General features: G+C 41.5%; 1 protein-coding gene across 1 annotated transcript in view; it reads left to right on the top strand.

Moving 5' to 3' along the window:
- Positions 1 to 23763, top strand: part of Tdrd12 (tudor domain containing 12) — an 82662-nt gene that overhangs the window by 30060 nt on the left and 28839 nt on the right. The window contains exons 8-16 of the mRNA XM_029566643.1: positions 540 to 632; positions 2721 to 2818; positions 3811 to 3887; positions 11905 to 11985; positions 17851 to 17911; positions 18238 to 18345; positions 19542 to 19727; positions 21605 to 21761; positions 22230 to 22357. Coding sequence (XP_029422503.1) covers positions 540 to 632; positions 2721 to 2818; positions 3811 to 3887; positions 11905 to 11985; positions 17851 to 17911; positions 18238 to 18345; positions 19542 to 19727; positions 21605 to 21761; positions 22230 to 22357 — 989 coding nt within the window. The remainder of the gene's footprint in view (positions 1 to 539; positions 633 to 2720; positions 2819 to 3810; positions 3888 to 11904; positions 11986 to 17850; positions 17912 to 18237; positions 18346 to 19541; positions 19728 to 21604; positions 21762 to 22229; positions 22358 to 23763) is intronic.

Below are 23763 nucleotides of genomic sequence, written 5' to 3'. Positions count from 1 at the left end.
CTAACATGGGCCACAGAGACAATTAAAAATGTTACTATCAAAAAATAAAAATAATAAGATATTTTTTAAAAATTGCCAGGTGCAGTGGTGCATGCCTTTAATCCCAGCACTCAGGAGGCAGAAGCAGGCGAATCTCTGAGTTGAAGGACAGCCTGGTCTACATAGTGAGATCCAAGCTACCTGGGGCTACCCCTGTCTCAAAAAAATACCACCCCCCCAAAATGTTTCTCTCTGTTTTCAAATTTTAGTCCCTTCACAATGCCACCCCCTTACTAGGTCTCCTTATAGCATAAGCAAGAGCAGAAGTAAATAATGAGTACCTCATTTTTATTTCTATTTTATTTTATTTTTTGTCTTTTGAGACAGGGTCTCCCTGTAGCCCCAGCTGTCCTGGAACTCACTATGTAGACCAGGCTGGCCTTGAACTCACAGAGATCCACCTGCCTCTGCCTCCCAAGGGCTGGGATTAAAGGCGCACTCCACCACGCCGGGCCCTCATTTTTATTTAATGCTTCAATTTGAAATATGTATACTTCCAGGCTCACATGACTTAGATTTTCTGGCACAGTCTATCCGGCATACATGGTGCAAGGATGTTGCCAGTGACATAGGGCCACCTGCTGCAGTACTGGGTAAGTTGTGCTAACTTTGGTTTATTTCATAGCATAAAATAGAACTGTGTGCATACTCACTGGAGACTGAACCCAGACCCTCAAATGTGTTCCACCAGTGAGCTTTACCTCAGCCCATTTTTGTCCACTTTGAAAATGAATGGTCCTTTGTTTTCTTTACTGGTTGGTACTAAGGGTTCTTTATCTATTTTGGGTAGTAGTCCTTTTTCAGATACATCTTTTCCAGTTATTTCCTTCTAGTCCATGGATCATCTTTTCACGCTTTTGATAGCTTTTTATACATTGTTGGATTTGATTTACCCATGTTTTTGAAGGATTTTACATCTGTGTTCATAAGAGATAATGACTTTTAGTTTTCTTGAAGTGCCTTTTTCTAGTTTTGGTATTAGGACAATGCTCGTCTCATAAAAGGAGTTAGGAAGTATTTCTTCTGCTTCTGTCTTCTGGAAGAGTTTGTGGATTGGTATAATTTCTTCCTTAAATGTTTATAGAATTCACCAGTGAATCCATGTAGATTTAGTGCCCTTTTTGAGAATGTTAGTTGAATTATTGATTTAATTTCTTCAATACGTACAGATGTATCCATATCACCTGTTTTTGTGGGCATTTAGGGAGATTGTGACCCTTTCTTTTTTATGTGTAAAAGTGTTTTGACTGAATGTTAAGTAAGTGCACCCGTGTTGTTCAAAGCCTGTGGAAACTAGACGAGGGCATCAGATCCACAGGAGTTACAGACAGGTGTTAGCCGTCATGTGAGTGCTGGGAATTGAACCAAGGTCCTCTGCAAGAGCAGCCAGTACTCTTAACCACAAAGCCCTCTCTCCAGCCCTGAGATTATGTCTTTTAAGGAATTAGCTACTTCGTCTAAATGATCAAATTTGTGAGCATAGAGATGTTCATAGTATTCCATTGTCCTTTAAATTTCTGGATCTGATCGTAAGCAGATACAGTGTCCTTTATTGTCTTTTCAGTGTCCATAGAGTAGTAGTAATGTCTCTTCTTTCATTTCTCCTCCTCCTCTCTCTTTGCCTGATTCCTAATCTTTCTTTCTCAATCCCCTTGGTTAGAGCCTTAGCAACTTTCTTGCTCTTTTCGAAAAACCATGGTGTAGACCAAATTATGTTTCCTCAGAATCCATATGGCTGGAGTCCTGCCCCTCAGTGTGGCTATGTCTGCAGACAGGGTCTTTATGAGGAGATCCAAGTTCAGTAATGCCTTAAGGATAGGACCCTGTTCCAATAGGGCTAGTGCCCTTAGAAGAGAAAGAAAATACCAGACCAGGCTCTCTTCCCATCCCATGAGGGTATAGTAAGAAGGTGGCTGTCTACATGTCAGAAGACAGCACTCATCAGAAACCAAATTGGCCAGCACCTTGATCTTGGACTGCAGCCTCTAGAACTATTAAGAAAATAAATTTCTCTTGTTTAAGCCACTTGGATGATGCAGACCTTTTTCAGTTGTCTCACAATTCTTGAATATTCTGTTTTGATTTAAACAGTTTTTTTTCCTTCTATTTGCTATTCACTTTGGAGCTTCCTATCCTGTCTCTGGAAAAAGAATATAGATCCTGTCTCTTAACAAAGTCAGTTACGTTATAGGAAGAACATACATGTTGGGGGCATAATTGTGGTCTTTGGAAAATGCAGTCTGCCAAATTGGGAAAGTTAATTGTGTTTTATTTTTAGTAAGCTGATACATGAATTTCCGTAACCTTTTTTGGAGAACAAGAATTGAAACAAGATTTTTTTAAATTATATTTATTATGTGTATGTGTATATGTATGTGTGTAGGTGCACACATGCCACAGAGTGTGTATGGAAACAGAGAACAACTTGCAGTAGTCAATTCTCCTTCCACCATATGGGGCATGGGGATCACACTAGGGTTACCAGAGCCTTTACCTGCTGAGCCATCGCACCAGCCCTGAAGAAACACTTTTTAATCCAGCCAAGTAAAGCTTAATATAAAATCCTGTTACAAAATAATTTCATGTGTTAGGATTTTATAGCAGCACTTATTTTTTTATATTTTTGTCCTATTTTATATCATTTTTCAAGGTAGTTTTTTATTACTATCTTTGTATTGCAGATAAAGCTGTAAAAGGTAATACAGATTCATTGACAGATTCATCTGGAATTATTTTTGAGAAGAAGCAGCAGTGCATCTCTTTAAAACATGAAAATAAGGTTGTACTTTAAATGCTTATTAAAAGTTCATATAATGATAGAATTTTATTCTGAACAAAAAATGTGTAATCTATTTAAAAATCCTCAGATTGCATAGTTTATTCTTGAAAAAAATATAGTTTGCATGTTTTTTTGTTGTTTTTTGTTTTTGTTTTTTTGGTCATTTTGAGACAGGGTCTCCCTGTAGCCCCAATTTGCCTGGAGCTCACAGAGAGAGTAGTTGTAGACCAGGCTGGCCTTGAACTCACAGAGATCTACCTGCCTCTGCCTCCCAAGTGCTGTGATTAAAGGCATGTGCCACCATGCCCCTCGGAGTTTGCTTGTTTATTTTGAAGAAAAAAGGTAACTCAAGCTTCCCCTTATCAAGCTTTTGTTTCTGGTGACTAGTAACCTCTCTGTAAAATGAGTCTTTATGCTAATTAAACAAGGTATGAACATCTTGGAGTTGTGAACATTTGACTAGTTAATTTCAATTCTAACTTGTTTTACAGTTCGTCCAACAAAGTCAAGGGAACATAATTATATGACATCTTAAATACTTAATGTGAAATATGCCAGTTTCCCTGCTGTTTGGACATTTCAGTCTAATGGGTTTTTTGGGGGGAGGGGTTGTTTGTTTGTTTTTTGGTCTTTTTTGAGACAGGGTGTCCCTGTAGCCCCAGCTGTCCTGGAACTCGCTGTGTAGACCAGGCTGACCTTGAACTCACAGAGATCTGCCTGCCTCTGCCTCCCGAGTGCTGGGATTAAAGGTGTGCACCACCACGCCCAGCTTTTAATAGTTTTATAGTGATGGCCTAGACATCCAACTTTGTCCACAGCTGTGTGCATGAAAATTGTCTGGAATGACTGTGAAAATAATTCACATTGTATTTTGGTTCCAAAAGAATATAAATCTGAAAGCATATTCATTCTCTCTCTCTCTCTCTCTCTCTCTCTCTCTCTCCTCTCTCTCTCTCTCTCTCTCTCTCTCTCTCTCTCTCTCTCTCTCATAGTGTGTTGAATCTTCAGTGTACTGGCCAACAAAAAGAGGCATAACCATATATGCTGATCCAGATATTCCAGCAACAAGGTATCAGTTGATAATTTAGTTTAGTTGGCTAGAGCTTTAGGATAGTGTAATGCAGTCTTACATTGGCATTGTGGGAAGGGGATTGGTTCCAGGACCACTGAGAATGTCAAACTCAGTGCGTGCTCAAGTTCCATATTTAAAAATGGCGTAATGTTTTCATATAACCTATGCACATTCTCCTGCATACTTTAAAACATCTCTAGATGATTTCTAATACCTAATGCAATGTGAATGCTATAGAGTTATACTATATTGTTGAAGGAATAATGACTAGGAAAAATCTGTACATCTTTAATACAGCTACAATTTTTTTTCAAAATATTTTTAATCTGTGGTTGATTGAATGCACACATGTGAAGCCCACAGATGCAGATCAAATGTACAGTAGATATCTAAAAGGTTAATGACGGACAATTATCCGCCCCCCCACCTGCCGGAACAAAGTGGTCTGGGAAATTTTGACTCTGTATATAGTACTTTAAAGGAAAAATTGTATGGCATCTTGTTGACTGGCAACACAGTAGAACAAAAACTGGTAGTGGGTCTATAGTCCCTTTCTGGTCTTGTGGACACTGTTTCTGTAGGGTAGAGCCAGTGAATACTGGAAGGGTGGTTATGTAGAAGGTGGGTAAGTGTGAGCCAGGTGGAAGCACGACTTGGTAGGTTGCAAATTGGAAGAAAGCAAAGATGGCTTCTTGTCTTCTCCAAAGTCTTTGATTATAACCCTGTCCTCCTTAAGACACATGTCAGTAGCATCAATGACATTACAGAAGAGTTGTCCTGTACCCCTTCATGTATAGTATAAGAACATAAGATTTAGTGTATTCCATCTTCTCCCTGCTGGATTTTATGCTGTGGTTGTTGTTTGTTTTATTTATATATACTTTATAAATGGTGGAATCTATTATAAAATTTAAAATTATCTTTTTTTTTGGCCTTTTTGAAACAGGTTCCCTGAAGCTCTAGCTGGCCTGGAACTCACTATGTAGACTAGGCTGGCCTTGAACTCACAGAGATCTGCCTGCCTCTGCCTCCCGAGTGCTGGGACTACAGGTGTGTGCCACCATGCCTACCTTAACTTTTAAGAGAATTAATCAGAACAGTGTCATTCACTTACTTGTAGCTAAACTGGTACTCTTCACTATTTGTATAGATCCATGTTTCCATCTGATAATTCTTTTCTTCTTCCTGAAGGGCTTTAACATTTACATTGCAGGTCTACTCATAGTGAACACTTTCAGAAAATGTATGTCTGAAAAGTTATTTTTAGCTTCGTTAAAAAAAAATTTTTTTAGGTGGGGCTGGAGAGATGGCTCAGAAGTTAAAAGCACTGGCTGCTCTTCCAAAGGACCTTGGTTCAGTTCCTAGCACCCACATGGCAGCTAACAACTATCCATAACTCCAGTTCCAGAGAATCTGACTCCTTCTTCTGATCTCCACAGGCATTGCACAACATGAGTGCGCCTAACTACGTGCAAGCAATACACTCATAAACATAAAAATAATAAAACTGCTGGGCGTGGTGGCACACGCCTTTAATCCCAGCACTTGGGAGGCAGAGGCAGGTGTATCTCTGTGAGTTCAAGGCCAGCCTGGACATGCGTATGAGGTGTTTGGATCAAATCCATGTTCACTCCCTCCACTCCAAAACCTCCTATATCTCTTCATCACTTTTTCTGACTTTGTGTACTCTTTCTTTCTTCCTTCTTTTCTCCCTCCTTCCTTCCTTCCTTCCTTCCTTCCTTCCTTCCTTCCTTTTTCATGGGGCTTTTTACTACTCTAACTTTCCCCCCTCTGAAGAGATAAGTCTAAAATCTTTTAGGGATTAGATAAGAGCTCCCAAAATACTTTTGACATTTTGGCCTTTGGAACAGATTATGTTGCTAAGAGGCCCAAGGACATTTTGACTTTTAGCCAAGAAACTGGCTACTTTTCTTGGGAAATAATTATCAAAATAACTTTTTATATAGGCTTGAGCCTAATGTCTGGGAAGTGTAATCCCTTCAGCTCTTAAAGAAATATACTGATGACTTTACTCTTTAGTTATACTTTCTTTTTGGGTGTTTAAGACCATACAGTTGGCCAAAATAAATGAATTAATTTTTACACTTAAGATCGTTTGAGGAACTGTTCCTCAGGGGTCACATGGGCTTGGGAGGAACTCCTGGCTCCTTTCTTTTACCAATTCCATCTATGGGAAGATGAGTCAAAGGTCCTTCTTGACCATCTTGGGCTTCACTTGGAAGTATGAATGAGATGTTTCCTCTGAGTTGACCCTCCTTTTTGTAAACTGGACACTGGTTCAAGTCCATCTCGTGGGGTCTCCATGTCTTCCCTGAACAAGAGGACAGGTGACTCACCACAGTTACCAGACATTTTGAGAGATGTTCCATAGTCCCCTGGAACTTGGTCGACCTTGAAGGGCAAGGGGCAAAAACTGTCCTTTAAGTCCCTCTGACCACATTAGTATAGGCCTTAAAGTATGGCTGTTAAACATCCAATAAGGTTAGTTCCACCAATCTGGTACTTAATAATAAAACATTTTCTTTTTAAAAAGGGAATAAAACATTTTGCTAGGGATGCTGGGCATGGTGGTGCATGCCTTTAATCCAGCAGTTGGGAGGCAGAGGCAGAGAGGCAGGCAGATCTCTGTGAAATTAAGCCCAGCCTGGTCTACATAGTGAATTCCAGGCCAGCTGGGACTAGGGAAACCCTGTCAAAACAAAACAAAATGAAACAAAACAAAACAAAATAGATCTTTGCTGGCAATACTTTGAATGTTTCAAAGATTTTCACTATCTTTTTTGCATTATTTATGATGCATAACTTTTTCTTTGCTTCTCTGTAACACATTTCTTCTGACTGTATTTAAGATATTCTGTTTATTATTGGCTTAAGCAATTTAATAAATACAAAACTTGTAATTTTTCTCATACTTATTTTTAAAATACATATTTTTATTGAATTTTTGGGCATTTCATACATAATATCTCAATCCATCTTAATCATCTTTGTACATCCTTCCCCACTGGCACCCAACCATAGTCCCCCACTGGAATTCATACATTCTGTCATTTGCATTAAGCCTATTGTGTCAAGCTAATGTCCCCAGGAGTTCCTCAGTGCAAGTTCATCTCCTGAGGTCTAGTCAGCCTATGTAGAGTCCCTTGCTTTAGGAAGATCAGCTCTTCCTCACCCAGCAGTATCAGTTGCCAATATTTCTTCAGCTAAGATTGGGGTCTGCTGTCCATTTCTCCAATTTGATGCTGGGTTAAAAATTTTTTTTATTTTATGTGTATTTATTTTTAAATATTTTATTTATTTTTATTTTATGTGTGTGCGTGTATTGCCTGCATGTAGATAAGTGCACCTGTATCGTGTAATGCCTGTGGAGAACAGAAGAGACCATCAGATCCCCTGGAACTGGAGTTACAGACAGTTAGCTGCCATGTGGGTACTGGGATTTGAACAACCAGTGTTCTTGACTGCTGAGCCATTTCTCTAGCCCTGTGTATTTTATTTTTATGAGTGTATTTCCTGCATGTAGGTAGGTGCATCCATGTCATGCAGTGCCTGGGGAAGAGAGAAGAAGGTGTCAATAGTCCCTGGAACTGGAGTTGCAAATGATTGTTAGGTGTCATGTGAATGCTGGGAACCAAACCCAGGTCCTCTACAAGAGCAGCCAATGCTCTTAAGTGCTGAGTCATCTCTCCAGCCCCAGGTTTTCTCATATTTATTAATGCTTGGGATTTATTTAGGACCTGTATAGCTTTCTCTTTGATCAAATTTAGAAAGAATCTTAATCCATTTTGTGCTTCTATAACAAATATTTCAGGCTAATTTACAAAGAACCAATTTTTTTTTTCACAATTCTGCAGGCTGGAAAGTTCAAGATAAAGACATCAACAATTTTAGTGCGTGGGAAGGACCCAGACTTAGCTCCCAAGATGGTGTCTTAAACATTACGTTCTCCATAGGAGATAGGACCTACTCCCACAAAGAAGTGCCATTAACATAAGCATGAGGACTGGGTCCTCATGGCCAGACCTCTCCCCAGAGGCCTTATTTCCCAATGCTATTGCATTGGGGACTAAGTTTCAACATGAAATTTGGAGGGGACAAGAACAGTTGAACCATAGCAGGAACCATTCAACTCTTTTTAAATTTTTTTAATTTAAATTTTTAAATTTAATTTTATGTGTATGAGCATTACATGTATGTGAGTGCACCCATGTTGTGCAGTGCCCACAAAGGACAGTAGAGGGAAATTGGATCCCCTGGAACTGGAGTTAGGGACAGTTGTTAGCTGCCATGTGGGTGCTGGGATTTGAATTCGTGTCTTTTGCAAGAGCAGCCAGTGCTCTTAACCACTGAGCCATCTCACCAGCCTCTCGGCTATTATTTCTACAAATATTTTTGTACATGTCTTTATCCCCTCTCCTTTTGATACTCTGCTAAAACAAATTTCAAAAAGTTTGGTATTTTCTGAAAGTTCTCTAAGCTCTTCTCAGTTTTTAACCTTTTTTCTTGTTTTTCAGATTAATAACTACAGCTCCCTCCCCCTCTTGCCGCTCCCCTTTCCTATCTCCATCCCCATCTTGCTCTTGAGTCAGTTCAATGAATATTTGTTTTTGTGTTACATTTTTCATTTCTAAAATTTCTTTTTAAAAACTTTTTTAAAAATACATTTTATTTATTATTTTTATGTGTATGTGTGTATTGCCTGCATGTAGGTAAGTGCACCCGTGTCATGCAATGCTGGAGGAGGACAGAAGAGGCTGTCGGAGGGAACTGGAGTTACAGTTGTTAGCTGCCATGTAGGTGCTGGGATTCGAACCTGGGTCTTCTGCAAGAACAGTCAGTGTTCTTAACCACTGAGCCATCTCTCCAGCTCCCTAAAATTTCCAGCTTTTTGTAGTTTATATTTCTTTTTCTAAAACTTTTTTTTCCATTCTAGAGTGCTGAGCTTTTCTTATGGAGTATGTTCATAATTCTAGCTGCATTAGTGTTTGTTAGTTCCCATTCCTGAAATGTCTTGACGTTGGAACTTTTTAATTATCTTTTCCCCTTACAATTGATCTGATTTTCCTTATTCATTCTCTGTTGAGAGACTTCAGTTTATTTTCTGTTTTGAGTAATATGTTGTGAGACTTGGTTTCTTTGAAACCTTCTGCTTAATGTTGATTGTGGCTTGTTTTAGCAGGATATACAACAGCTCTGACAGGTACAGACTCACTTTCTGTGAGTGGTGAGGTGCTCTGTGGCTTGGTCTACAGATGCTCAACCTGGTATGCCCTGGGGACTATGCTGAGTCACCAGCATCAGTAGGGAATTACCCTCCCCTCCTATAGGCATACATTTCCAGGATTTCCTTGCCATTCAGCATTCCGGGTATTCCTCCTATATGCCCCTTTGGCCAGATTAACAGTTTCTCTTGGAGAAACTACTGTGTACTCGGCTTAAGCCACTTAGGGAACAAAGCAGCAGTAGGAATAAAGAAAAAGTGGTGGATATGTTCCCTATACACTGGACCATGGAGTTCCCATCTTTTCTGGGTTCAATGACAGGTTTTCTTTTGTGGTTTAGACCATACTGTTGCTAGCTCTAGGGATGGAACTGCCAAGATTGAAGGTGGCCTTGGGGCAAGACCAGAAGAGAACAAGAGGAAAATAACTTGGACGCCTCACACTTTGTTCAAAGAGCCCTGCTTCCTGTTTCTCTGGCTTGGGAGCCTTGACCAGAAGTTCTCTTGATTTACATCCACTGTACAATTCAGCATCTAGGCTGCCCTCAGATTGATAGAGGAAGGAAAAGGCCAGTAAATCTCCAGAAGGCTGTTTTTGTCAGGTTGTTACTCTCCACTGCTTTGATCCCTGCCCAGTTTCTAGTTGTGATCAGCATAGCAGAGAGGCTGTGTGGCCAGCATCAGATATGTCTAAGGTGTTTCTTTACTTAGTGCATAGTGTCTTTCTGTTGTCAATGAAATTCACTTGGGAAGATTTAGTCCCTATTCACTCGTACTTCTTAAATTTTTTTCCAGTTATCTTCATGATGTCAGATTTAGTTCACAAAAACTTAAGTGGTTTTTGTTAACATATAACTATGAGGGCTAATCAGCAGGAAGGAACTTTCCAACCCAGTTCCAGCCTGATTTCGAAGCAGTCGGAGACCATTTCCTGTCTGCAGCTGGGTTCTTGTCCCACCCTCCTCCAAGAGTGGAGTGAGCAGACAACAGAGAGTACAAATGGGAGGTATAGTATTTGTCAGTTCGGAATTAACAGCCTTCCTTACCTTAAAACAGATTGCCATGTGGGATTTAGATGAAGCAGGTTTGAACTGCCACTAGCAATGGGATGCTGGCCATGAGTCATTACAACTCTGAGAAGTGTCATAGCACTAATGCTCTCACAGAGCCTCAGGATGCCAGCAAAAGCTGTCCCTTGCAGAGCTGGTCTTTTGTTCAGGAGGGGCAGACTCAAGCAGGTCTCAAAGGCTGGAGCTTCAGATCTCTGGAGCAGTAGGTCTTGAAGCCAGGAGCCTCAGGTCCCCTGTTAGGGTCCGTGACTCGGTGGGTCTCTTCTGGAGAACAAATGCACGAGTATGGAGATGTAAAAATCAAGCAGAGAGAGTTTTATTAAACCAGCTAGCTAGGGCCGACCATCCTTCCCAAAACACGCAGGTCTGGTCAGAGCGATCGACCCTGAGGAAATTTTAGGTGAAGATTATATAGGCTCCCACAACCATTACACAAAAGCCTGCGTTCATACAGACAATAGTTTCAAATCAAGCATTTCACAAACCAATAACAAAAAAATGTTACAACTCCCTTCAGGTGTCTCAATTGGGGAGGGATGGGTGGTATTGTGCCAGGCACGACTTTTTCCTGCTATCTTGTGTAAGCAGATCTGTCTACGTGACATGACACAGATCAGGTCAGGCTCCAGCAGGGGAGGGCTGTAGCGATTGCCCCATCTCCGGATGCCTGTGTCTCCAGTTGAGTTAATTGGTTACAAGCAGTAAATTTAAACAAGTAAATTCAGGCAGTAAATTCAGACAAGCAGTATATTCAAACAAGCAGTAAATTCCTCTTTCCCTAACACCCCAAAGCTGCAGGTCTAGAAATCTGGATTTGCTGGTCTTGTAAGCAGTGGGTCTTGGAGGCCAGAAGCAGCTGCAGGGAAGAATTCCCTTCCATAGCCCATTGAGGTATAAAGAGCCTTGAGCAGGAACTAGTTCTCTCTCTGCTTCTGTTGTCTGAGTCCTAGAGGCTGGTAGGAATGAGCTTCCAGTCCAGGGCAGAAGCCTGAGATGTACAGAGCCTCCCAAGAATCTGTCCCTCGGGAGACTTGAAGGCAGTCTTTCTTCATTAATGAGCTAGCCAGCTTGAGCAGAGATCCGAAGTCTCTAGGCTTCTTCCTCAGAAGAGAGCAGAAGCTCCTACCAGAGCAGCTGCTCTGGTTTTGTAGCTCCAAACACTCAAATTTATGGAGCTGCAGGCTGGATCCTCTCTGGCTGAATGTGGGAAGATGAAAAAATGGGACCAATCAAGGCACCAAACCTTGTGTGTGTGGGAGGGGGGTGAATCCTGAGGCTACCAAACTTTGCCAGTTCACAATCAAACCAGGTCTCCGTTGCAGAGGTAGGGAAGCTAGTAAGAAAATTCCCATTTGCTATAGCGAATTTTGCAGGCTGACTGCCCAAGATTTTAGCTCTGCTGGTGTGTGTGTGTGTGTGTGTGTGTGTGTGTGTGCAGCTGCTCCTAAAGGCTATTGGCAGCTGCCTTTCTGTGGCTCCTTTGCCCCAGAGGCTTAAGGCTGCCAGCTGTCAGGAAAGCTGTTAGGCCCCTCAGTATTTGGGGGAGGGGTTACCTACCCCCAACAATTTCTCTCTTCTGTGACCAGGACATGTGTCTTCAGCAACAGGGTCTTATCATCTGTGCTCTAATTGGGAACCAACCAGCAATGGTAGTTGCTGAACTGATTTGTGAATAAGTCTTTTGATGTGTTTTGATTTCCAGTGCTTTGAGGCAGAAGCCAAATGAGAAGCCACTTCAGTCAACTGAGAAGAAAGAGTGTGATGAGAAAAATGGATGTGTGAAGTAAGTGTTTTTCTTGGACTGACTTGTTTACTGATTAATTGTAATAAGACTATAAGCAGGAATAATTTACCTGTGGTGTTGTCGACTTCAATCCTGCATTCCCATAAAACACAGAAAGTCCAGTAGGCCCTGAGCTAGTTCAGGATTGGGTCAAGCCTGTTTGAAACCACAGAACGAGAAGACAGGAATGTCCTCATGTAGGCAATTTTGCAAAAGAAGTTAGGTATACTTTGTGTATCTTAGGGCTGTTGATCTTTTGTGGGGCGATGTTTGAGTTTCTTCTAGATTTTCTGATATTAAATAGGTCTCCTCCCTACTACTTCACATCAGAGTAATAACTTTATGTTTGTTTAATCCACAAAATGTTTTTATACTCCCAGTTTTTTAGACCAGACTTTACCAGCTTAACCAGTTTCACCTTCTAAGTAACTACTGCACTGTAGTCCTCAGACTGACAGAGTTGACAACTGTTGAAGGGTCAGTGGGCTGTGCTATATCACTTGTTAGCCGGCTGACCACCCACCTTCCAGAGGCCAACCTGATGCCCTGCATGCTCTTTGACTAGCACAAATGCTCTTGAAGCCAAGAGCTTTGAAGGCTAGAATGGGTCTTAGAGATGGGGCTAGCTGTTAATGAACCTGATTCTGATACCCCCGCTTCCAGAAAATCCCCCCTCCCAGTGCCTGAGGTGTTTGCTATTATAAGTAACTGTTTTCCTTGGCACAAAGAAGTTTTCACCATTCATGCCACCTCGTGAACTCTGTTCCCTTTCATTTCTATAGCGTAAAGCCTCGTCTTGTCTGCTGTCTTGCTAAGTGCTGTTTGCTTAGTTCTGACTGCTGAAAAATGCATCCGTTGTTTGTCAGTCTGTTATGGGTTCCACGAATCCTTGAAGTAGTTCATGAAGAAAGAAGACATTGTGGGTTGGGAATGCAGAAAGAAGGAATTCTTTCAGTGGGCATCTGGGTGAGGCTAAGGAGCAGGTAGTAAGCCATAGGAGAAGGTCAGTAAGGCCTGAGGGCCAGTGGCATCCATGATGATTAAACTAGACCCCAGAACCATGTGCTCTGCAGCAGTCACTCTGTAACCTGTGCCAGGAAAGGAGGTTACAGAAGGTTTACAAAGATGGCTGCAGCACCATTGACCTAAAGCTCAACTGGAGCAAGGACTGTTCAAGAAAAGCAGCAGCTCTTGAGTTCCTAAACCAGTTTGAAGAAGCCAAGGAAACCTATGAGAATGGTCTAGAACCAAAGCAGGTCAGATGAGAGGCTTGCCCTGCTTGGGTAAAGGTACTTGCAGCCAAGCCTGACCGCTTGAGTTCAGTCCTCAGAACCCACTAAGTAGAAGGTGAGAACTCAAGTGTCAAAAACTGTTCTTTGACCTCCACGTACATGCCGTGGCATGTTCATGTGTGTACACACACACATATAAATTTTTTTTTGAGACGGGGTCTCCCTGTAGCCCCTACCTGTCCTGGAACTCACTTTGTAGACCAGGGTGGCCTTGAACTCACAGAGATCTGTCTGCCTCTGCTTCCCGAGTGCTGGGATTACAGGAGTGTGCCACCATGCCCAACACACATAGAAATATTTTTAAAAAATCATGGCCAGCGAGATGACTCAGCAATTAAAGGTGCTTGCCTCCAAGCTGACACTCTTGAGTTGATTTCCAGGACCCAAATGGTGGAAAGAGAGAAGTGACTTCAGCAAATTGTCCTCTCCTTCAAACATGTTAATGCACACACAGGTACACGCATACATACATACAAATAAATATTAAAAACATTTATTAAGAACATAGCCAGGCATGGTAGTTCATGCAATTAATCAGTCCCAGCACTCAGGAGGCGGAGGCAGGAGATCTCTGTGAGATCAAGATACTAGCCTGGTCCACCAGCGAGTTTCAGGGCAGCTAGGGCAACAGGGAGACCTTGTTTCAAAAAAAAACAAAAACAAAAAAAACACACACACACATGGGGCTGGAGAGATGGCTCAGTGGCTAAGAGCAGTGACTGCTCTTGCAGAGGACCTGGGTTTGATTCCCAGCACCCACTTGGTGGCAAACAACCATCTGTAACTCCAGTTCCAGGGGAATCTGATGCCCCTCTCTCATCCCCACAGGTATTGCATGACACAGGCGCACTTTCATACATGCAAGTAAAACACTCAAAACACATAAAATAAAAATAAAATATTTTTAAAAAGAACACAAAACCAGTCTAGAGACATGTGTACCAGAGGGTGCTTGACCTGGCTGTAAGAAGGCACCAAATGGTTATCAACACTGTTGTGATGGTTCAGTATAGCAGACATGACAGCCTCAAGAATGTAAAGCAGTAGGCCATGGCTGATCCTAAGGTGCAACAGATAATGAGTGACCCAGCATTTGGCTCTTGCTGGAGCAGATGCAGAAGGATCCCCAAGCACTCAATGAATGCTTAAAGAATTGGCAATAGCACAGAAGGTGCAGAAGCTGATGGATGTGAATATGAGGCAATTTGTGAATGACTTTTCATCATTCCCTCTTCCTTTGCCCCATGTGGAAAGGTGAGTTAAGATGACAGGCAGCAAGCAGTGTAGAGTAGAGGGAAGCAGGAAAGAACAGCTCATCTTTGTATTTATACTTGCTTATGTTGAATACACACTCATCCACCATCACCTTGAACCCTCCCAGCACACATATGGTCTGTTCACTGCTGACCTTGGGTCAGTGTCTCTTTTCCCTGCTTCTATTCACTATGTTGGCTACCCCTCACCCCCATAGCTGGTTATTTTTTTTTATTTGGGGCAGTGGTTGCATATGAGGAGAGGATGATATTCCCAATCTGAAAACCAAGCTATCTTCACATTATTAACTCTACATCTCTTCTCTAATAAAATAAACCAGTCAAGTGTGGTTATATGGTTCCAAAAAATTGACTGAAAGGAGATTGCTTTCCTCAAAGATGGTCAGTTAGGGACAGATAGGTTTCATAGTACTTCTTATGTGACAGTAATAGTAGTAACAATTTTAGGGAAAGGGTCAGCAGACTAAGACAGGTTGCCAAGAGTCTTGTCTTTGAGGATGTCTTCAGGCCAGGGACCCAGCCAGCCTTCTCTGCTTGAAGCATATGGCATGCTTTCCTATCTGTCTTTCAGGCTGATTACTCAGCCTCTGAGTACCTATACCCAGTTTCTTAGATTTATGCCCTTCAGATAACTCATACGGAAAATCTGAAACAACAGTGAATTTAGGAGGAGATCATCTCATATTAGGTCTGCTTCTCCATTCTAGATTACATACCACTTTTTCCCTTAGATTGCTAGACTCTTGAGTGATAGGGAATATATAGGATCCATACACAGCATGCAGAGGCCCAGCATATATTTCTGTAGGGATTTTTAGATTTTTACCAAACCAACTTTATTCCTCTGAGTGCCTCTGGAGATGCCAGGAACCTTAGATTGGGCCTGAAATAGTTTCTAACCTATTGCCAGCTTCATCAGTCATCCTCAGATATGTATGGGAGGTGGCAGATGAGTTTCCACCCAGTTTGGTTGGTAGCAGCACCCTATTATATTATTTTGAAGAGTATTTTGACACTGAGACCAGATATGCTGGGGAGAGTACTTTGATCATCAGTTAAGATAGTTGGTGTGGGTATAGCAGAGTGGAGTGGCTTGCCCTATGAGGGGCAGAACACAGAACGAGAGTACATGCCTGCACTGGTGCAACTCTGCTAGTGCCTCCAGCTAGTAGGATAAGTACTGCCCACATTTAGGACTGGTTTTCCCTCTTTGTTGCTGTCCAACATACTGGTTGAGTGAAAGTATTCTCACAGACCCAGAGGTGAACTTTACTAATATCTTAGGACTTCCTCAATTCAGTCAAGTTGGCAGTTAAGGTTATCCACTATAGTATCTTGTGCATATGTCATATATGTGATTTTTCCCTTATTTTTCTAAAGTTGCTAATAATTTGGAAGGATATTTTCTTGTTGTGTTGTTTCTATTCCTAATGTTGTATTTATGTTCTTTCGTTTCTATAAGGGCAGAGGCTTTTCTCAGGTGCCTTGTGCTTTGATTGTACACTCAAATGTATCATAAGGGCCTATCAAGCCAACCAGAGTCGCTGAGTGTTAACTGGTGTGTGATTGTGTGTCTTACTGTGGAATAAGCTGTTGCTGCTGCAGGACTATTGAACTCGGTCTCTAGTTCTCCACTTAAGTGGGTCATGCTCTCTAGGGAAGACTCCTACTGTCCGTTATTGGCAGGGGACATCCTGCCTGTGGCTGTCCTGGGTGCTGAGTTAGAGAAGCTGGTTGGAGGCTCATTCAGTGTTCCTGTTAGTTTAGCCTCCCCTTCTCAGTGAGGTCCTACCCACAGCTGTGCCTCTAGTGCCTGAGGTCTGACAGCTCTGCTTTGTCCACCCCAGAGATTCAACTCTTTAGGATGGGGTAGGCAGTTGTCTGGCATTGATAATGTTCAAGAAGATTCAAACATGGTCCCTTTCATTTCAGTCACTTACTAGATTACCACAGCCCAGGAACTTGGTTTTAATTGATAAGATTTTATACATATAGCAGTGTTTCTCCCATTTCTGGCTCAGATTCATCTGTCATGTATCTGCTGAATTAATTACCACTTACTCATCTGTTTCTAGGTTTCTAAAATTGTATTTGTAGTACCGTTTTCCTTCATTGTGGCTTTTAAAAATAGCTTTATCGGGGCTGGAGAGATGGGTCGGTGGTAGCTAACAACTGTCTGTAACTCTAGTTCGAGGGCATCCAACAGCTTCTTCTGTCTTCCACAGGCATTGCATGACACAGGTGCACTTACCTGCACACCGGCAATACATGCATAAACATAAAATAAAAAAAATTTTTTCTTAAAGTTTTAAAAAAATAAATAAAAATAGCTTTATTAAGATCCCATTTATATATGATAAAATTTACTCCTTTTAAAGTGTAGAGTTCAGTGGTTCTTGGTATAATCATATAACTATCACCAGTAATCTTAATTTCAGAACAATTTTGTCACCACCCCCTAAAACTGTATCTACTGCCAGTTACTCTCCATTTCACCCTTTCCTCATCCTCTGGATAGCACAAATCTTTTGTCTGGGTTTTCCTGTTTGGAATATTATATAGAGACTGAGTCATACTATGTGGTTCTTGGTGACTGGTCTCCTTCACATGCCAGAATGTCTTCAGCATTCTTCTCTAATGTAGTATGAGTGAGAGTCTGAGTAGCACTCCATTACATGGTGCACGCATTTTACTTACTCATCAGTTGATAGATACTTAAGTCTTGTGGGTTTTGCATTTTTAAAGATCCATAGACAGGAATGGGGTTTCAAGGGAGAATTCAGTTCAGTGTGTGTATTTAGAATACCATGTTCCTGCCCAAGTTCCCACCACAGAAAATGGCGTGACCTCTCCACTGCTGTCACTGATCCTTATCCATATAGGGGGTGGTTTGGGGTCTGAATAAAAGCAATTTCAAATTCTTTTTCCTCTGAGTTAGCAGAGGTAGTAGAGGACAAGTCCTAATCTTGTATTTTCTGACTGTAAAATAAAGCTAATGAAATAAACCAATAGTTCCTGAGCTTGGCTGGTCCCCTTTCAGACACTATACAGGACATTAGTGTTAAGGCTGTGGCAGCTCAGACTCAGCCTCAGGTGGGATTGGGAAGCAGGAAGCTGGCAGAACCTCCTTGGTCCTTGCATCTTAATGAACCAAACAACAGACAACACACAGTTTTTCCATAGATGAGCCCTGGGATAGATGGTCATTTACCCCTGCACAGGGAAGACTCAAAATAATGTCTTAGTGGAGGAACTGCATATGCTTTCTTCTTCAAGTTATCTTTTTAACTACTTTACAGGTTACTGCAGTTTTTAAATCCTGATCCTTTGAGAGCTGATGGGATCTCTGATCTGCAGCAGGTATTAAAAACCCTAAAAGACGTTAAACAGAAGAAAAAAGTGTTACTGTTGTACTGTACCACCCTTCTCCCTCCAGACTTGAGTCCTCCTTAGATGGAGGCTTTCCCTGAGTCATGGTTTTAGCAGAATCTAGAGAATCACTGCTGTAGAGAAAGTGCTGTGTTTTATTGGGGGAACCGATGATCTTTCATTTGGGCGTGTTTTTTAGCAGCATGTATACCCAGGTTTTTACATGAAAATCTTGTATTTTCTTCTCTGTAAAGTTCTTGATACTCTGCTGTCCACGTAAGATCTGGCTGTGGTTATCTAATGTCTGTGTTGATTAGTTGCAGAAGATGAAGTCAGGCATGCCACAATCTGGAGTGGTATTCTGGAACAGGATCGAGCCCTGCCTGACTATGGATAAATCACCGCTGTCAGAAGACCTGAAGAAGGTGAACATGTTCTTAAAACCAGATTCCAGAAGAAATGCCAGCCTTTTCCAAAACAGAAGGATTATTTTATTTTGCTTTGTTTTGTTCTGTTCTAACAGTGCTGGGGATGGTGCCCAGAGTCTCACACATACTAGGCATGCACTTTTATACTTAGCTACCCTCAACCCCATCGAAGGATTTTTTAAAAATAAACAGTTCTGGCTGGGCATGGTGGTGCACACCTGTAGTCCCAGCACTTGGGAGGCAGAGGCAGGCAGATCTCTGTGAGTTCAAGCCCAGCCTGGTCATACATACATTTTTTAAAAAATTTAAACGTTAATTCAAACTCAAGAGGCAGAGGCAGGCAGATCTCTGTGAGACTGAGGCAACCTGGTCTACATAGGGAATTCCAGGTCAGCTGGGGCAAATAAATAAATAAATAAACAAACAAACAAACAAACAAACCTAAGATTTCATTGTATAATTTCTTTTGCAATTCTCTTTTAAGCTTTTGTGAGTTATTTTTCATGTATTTGTAAATCCAGATTAACTTTGTATAAGGGAATACTTCTTTTGCAGAAAAGCCATTGTAAAACTGTAAATTCATTCCTGAAATATGATTTCAAATGTGCCTCTGAAAGGGGGAGCTTAGAAGGAGCAGCACATTGCCAGAGCAGTTGTAGCAGATTTTTTAGCCATTCTTTCCAGTTGCTTCATAATTCACTTGGTAAATCAGTTTTACATGCTTATCTGTTTACGTCCTGGTTTTTGAAATGAAAAAGTTAAAATTTGTTTTTAAAAAATAGAAAGCCAAGCCAGATTTGGTGGTGCATGTCTTTAGTCCCACTACTCAGGAAGCAGAGGCAGGCAGATCTCTGTAAGTTTGAAGCCAGCCTGGTCTACACAGCAAAGCAATTAAGCCATATCCTTGTTGCAGTGTGCTTTAGTCCCCTGGTCAGAAAAAATCAACTACTCATTGGATTTTTTAATGGGCTCAGAAAACCAAAAGTCTTAAAACAGGAATTTCCTACTTGGAAAAGATTAATGAGAAACTTAAGGTAAGTCTTGAGAGAATACCAGAATAAACTGTGAGTGCTGCTGGTGGATTGAGTGAAGTAAGCTGGAGCTGTGAGATGAAGTTGATGTTCATTTTCCTTTTATCTCTTTGTTTTGTTTCTACCCTTTCTCTCCCGCTCCCCCGCCCCCTTTTTTTATAGGCTCTTCAAAGAAATAAGTTCCCAGGTCCCAGTCACACCGAGTCTTACTGTTGGCCTCCCATTGCCCGTGGTTGTGATGTGGTCGTTATCTCTCACTGTGGAAATGACCCTTTGTTGTACCTCCCGCCGCTGCTTACAATTTTACAGATGGGGGGTTGCTATAAGTCATTACCAAGTAGAAATGGAGTAAGTTCAGATAATCTTGAAATGGATTAAATGTTTATTTTCAAGCAACATACCTACTTATTTTGTAAAGTTAAGTCAGTTTTTTCCCAGATTGCTAGACTAGAAGCTGGCCTATCATTCTGGCCTGGCCAGAATGGCACAGGCCTGTATTCCTAGTACTTGGGAGGCTGAAGCAGGAGGATCACAGGTTTGAGGCCAGTCTGGGTTACATAGTGGGTTTGAGGTCAGCCTTTGATATACCTCAAGACCATGTGTCAACAAAACAAAACCTAGACCATTAGAAAATAACCTTTGCTTCTATCACTAAGTCTCCCAGGTAATTCTCACCTTGATTCCCATCTGTGGGCCTTAGATGACAGAAGAGTCCTGGCTTTTAGACCTGAACATAGAGTTTGTAAAATGATCTTAACTGAATTTGTGTCACATCAAGTAGATAAGATGGCCAGGCCATGAATTGGTCTTACTGTCTCCTACATGAGAACACTCAGTGTATGGGATGCTATTGTTAATAATTCTTAATTGCTGACATCTGGATGTGGGATTGGAAGTTAGTTTCGTTGTCTTGTCCCACATTATTTAAACTATTTCATAGCACTCTGCACTGTTTTATAATCTTTTCCCATGTATAAGAACCTGAATTTTCTAGCCGGGCATAGTGACACATGCCTTTAATCCCAGCACTTGAGAGAGGCAGAGGCAGGCAGATCTTTGTAAGTTCAAGGCCAGCCTGGTCTACATAGTGAGTTCCAGGCCAGCTGGGGCTACAGGGAGATCCTGTGTCACACACACACACACACACACACACACACACACACACACACGCACAAAAGAATCTGAAATTGACTAATATGGAAAGGAAGGAAATGGAACATAAGGACCAAATGGTAGTGGGTACTGACTTCAGCCTTTCTGAGTTTTAGCTGCCAAAAGAACTATATATCCCAGAACATGGCATAAAGGATGCAGTACAGATGGTCCCACCACACACCATAAGGTGAAACAGCAGCAGGAAATACATGTAGAGTTGAAGTTTAAAAGATCCTGATTCATTCTTCTAATCCTGCCATACAGTTTGATGATCTCCCTTTGGAATTTGCACTGGTTGCTATATATTGACTTAAATGAAATGAATGTATTTTTGTCCATGAATTAGGTTAGCAGCTGAGCCCAGCTGATTAAGTGCCATTTTTTGCTGAGACAGCTCTGGCTGGGGCAGAAGGGAATGCCCAGGGCTTACTCTTGTGTTTCCCTTGTTTTCTCACCTCTATATGCTGCTTTCAGGCCCATGTAGAAGTTGGCACTCAGCCTGGACCTGCCTAAAGGAAGGAAGAGACCAGTCTTGTCTCAGGTAGCCTAAGTCCAGGACGATGTTGGCAGGCAGGGCATCTTTAGGAGAATCTGTGGGCTAATGGAGAGTGGAGTTCAGAAGGTAGTCTCTTAAGGAAGAGGTGATGTCTCTTTGAAGGCCTCTTTCAAGGTGACTGCTCTTGTAAGGCATTCATTCATTCCTGGTGCTTAAGAGGAAGAAATCTGGAGACAGACTTTTAGGTTCACATTTTGTTGTCACCATGCATTAGCTTTATAGAGGAACTGACTTCATTCTACCTCAGACTCCTGCTTTGTGACATGAGGAACATTTGATCCTCCCCTTTGTAAGTGTACTTTAGGTTAAGCCTATGAAAATCTAAGTCAATGTTTCTAAGCCATTGTAATGAAATGATTTTTTTTTTCATTTTTCTGATCTATGTGATGGTGAAGATAGTGAAAGACTTAGGTAGTACTTATTCTGTGCAAGGTCGCATTCTGGATGTTTCATACATACTATGTTTGATTCCTAACCTCAGTCCAAAATTATTTGGATTTGTTTGTCTTTGCAGCCTCTTGCAGTCATCGTGTGTCCTGGGTGGAAAAAGGCCCAGTTTATTTTTGAGTTATTGGAAGACTATAGCATGTCCTCCAGGCCTCTTCATCCTGTGTTGTTAACAATTGGACTTCATAAAGATGAAGCCAAAAATATGAAGCTTCCAAGGGGGTGTAAGCATCCTTTCCAAACTGTTTGGTTTTTCTTACAGAAGACATTGAGCTTGCTTGGGCAGTCCTGGGACCTCAGGCAACATGGCCTAAGTGATGCTGCAGCTTGGTGGCCACTGATCCTGACCTCACTAGTTTACCAGTGGGTGTCAATAGTAAGGGCTCTATCTTGATCTATATCCATCTCTGAGATAAATGACATGATTTCATTCCATTGTCATCCTTTACTGACCACTCACTGTAAGATGATGAGCACAGGGTTGAAGAAACCTGCCTTTCAGGGGAGCAGAGCCTTTGGAATATGGGGCTGTAGTCAGATACTGCACACTCAGACAAGGGTGGACAGGGGCTTGCCTTAGTCACCTGAGTAGACAAACTGCTTTTGAAAAGTAATGTGGAATCTTAGTGAAGGAATTATTAGAGAAACCTGCAGAAAACCTAAAAAATGTTCATTTCTTTTTTGAAATGTAGGTGATGTGATTGTCACAACCCCACACAGTCTTTTGAGACTTCTCACATACCAAAGCTTGTTGTTTCTTAGACTCTGTCACCTGGTTCTGGATGAAGTGCAAATACTGTTTCATGACGCTACTGAGCAAGTAAGTGTGGCCATACTGGATATCATTGCTATCTGTTACATACACATATGTTTCTGAAGTGCATAGAATTAAACTCTACTGCTTTAGGTAATCAGGAAAATATCCAGTTGGAAAATCAGTTTAGAAGAGAAAATGTTTTCCTTAAGTTTTCCTCCTCATGTTAAAGTTCTCTTTGAAGAAAAAATTTCCCAAAATGTATTTAATATTTCATTAATACTTCTCATTGACACAGTTTTTTAAAAATTAATTTTATGCCTGTATGTATGTAAGTACACCTGTGTTGTACAGTACCTGCAGGGGCCAGAAGAGGGCATCAGATCCCTGGAACCGGAGTTAGGGACCATCGTTAGCCACCATGTCGGTACTGGGAACCAAACTCAGGTCCTCTACAAGAACAGCCAGTACTCTTAACAGCTGAGCCATCTCTCCAGCCCTAGAAGAAGAAGCAGTTTTTATTTAAAGAAAATGGAGAAATAGATGAGCACTTGAGAAAAATTCAACACCTCTAATCTTAAACTCAGAGTTAGTTTCTCTACTTGGAGTATTTCTTCCTTTTTAAAAGTGCCTTTTTGTTAATACATACAGTAATGTCTGGAGTCAGGTATGTAGTCTTTCATATGTAGGTTTTGTAGTTAATAGTATTATGCTATTCTGCAGCATGATTACTATTACTCCAATGATACTGAACCATGTAAGCATAACAATTTTTTATTTTTATTATATTTATTTTAGGTGTATGAGTGTATTGCCTGCATGTATGTAAGTGCACTCATGTTGTGCATTGGCCACGGAGGTCAGAAGAGAGTGTGGATCCCCTCGAACTGTGGTTACAGACAGTTGTTAGCCATTGTGTGGGTGCTGGGAACCAAACCCAGGTCCTCTGCAAGAGCAGCCAGTGCTCTTAACTGCTGAGCCGTTGCTCCATCCCCAGTAACAGCTTATTTAAACCTGTGCCTTATGCATGCTAGGGAAGTGCTTTGCTGCTGAGCTACATCCCCAAATTTTTGTGAAGCATTTATTAGAAGCAGTGTAGTATGCTGACCAGGAGCATTATTTGGGAGTAATAGTTGGCCCAAGGTGAAGCACAGGCTTTGTTACTTATGGGCTCTGTGGGCATCTATGAAGTCTCAGTGCTTATCACCCAGCTGCTGTCTAGACGTGTCATTTTTGTACAGGTGCCTTTCTGAAAACAGAACAATTGGTGTTTCTGTCATCAGCGTGAAACCCTACATTCACACTGCCTGCCTGCCTGCCTGCTGGCCAGGACCTGCTGTTTTCTTTCCTGGCTCCTTCATAAACAGTGGGGTCCTATTAGCCTAGTTCATATTTTCTTGGATACTCAACTTGAACATTAATGCATATTCATTATTGTGTCCTCTTTTTTTTTGATGCAGGGATTCCCTAAA

The sequence above is a fragment of the Nannospalax galili genome, unplaced genomic scaffold, assembly GCF_000622305.1.
Source record: "Nannospalax galili isolate Female #2095 unplaced genomic scaffold, S.galili_v1.0 scaffold159, whole genome shotgun sequence".
NCBI lineage: Eukaryota > Metazoa > Chordata > Mammalia > Rodentia > Spalacidae > Nannospalax > Nannospalax galili.
The sequence above is the reverse complement of the archived record's forward strand: the minus strand, read 5'-3'. Positions and strand labels throughout refer to the sequence as shown.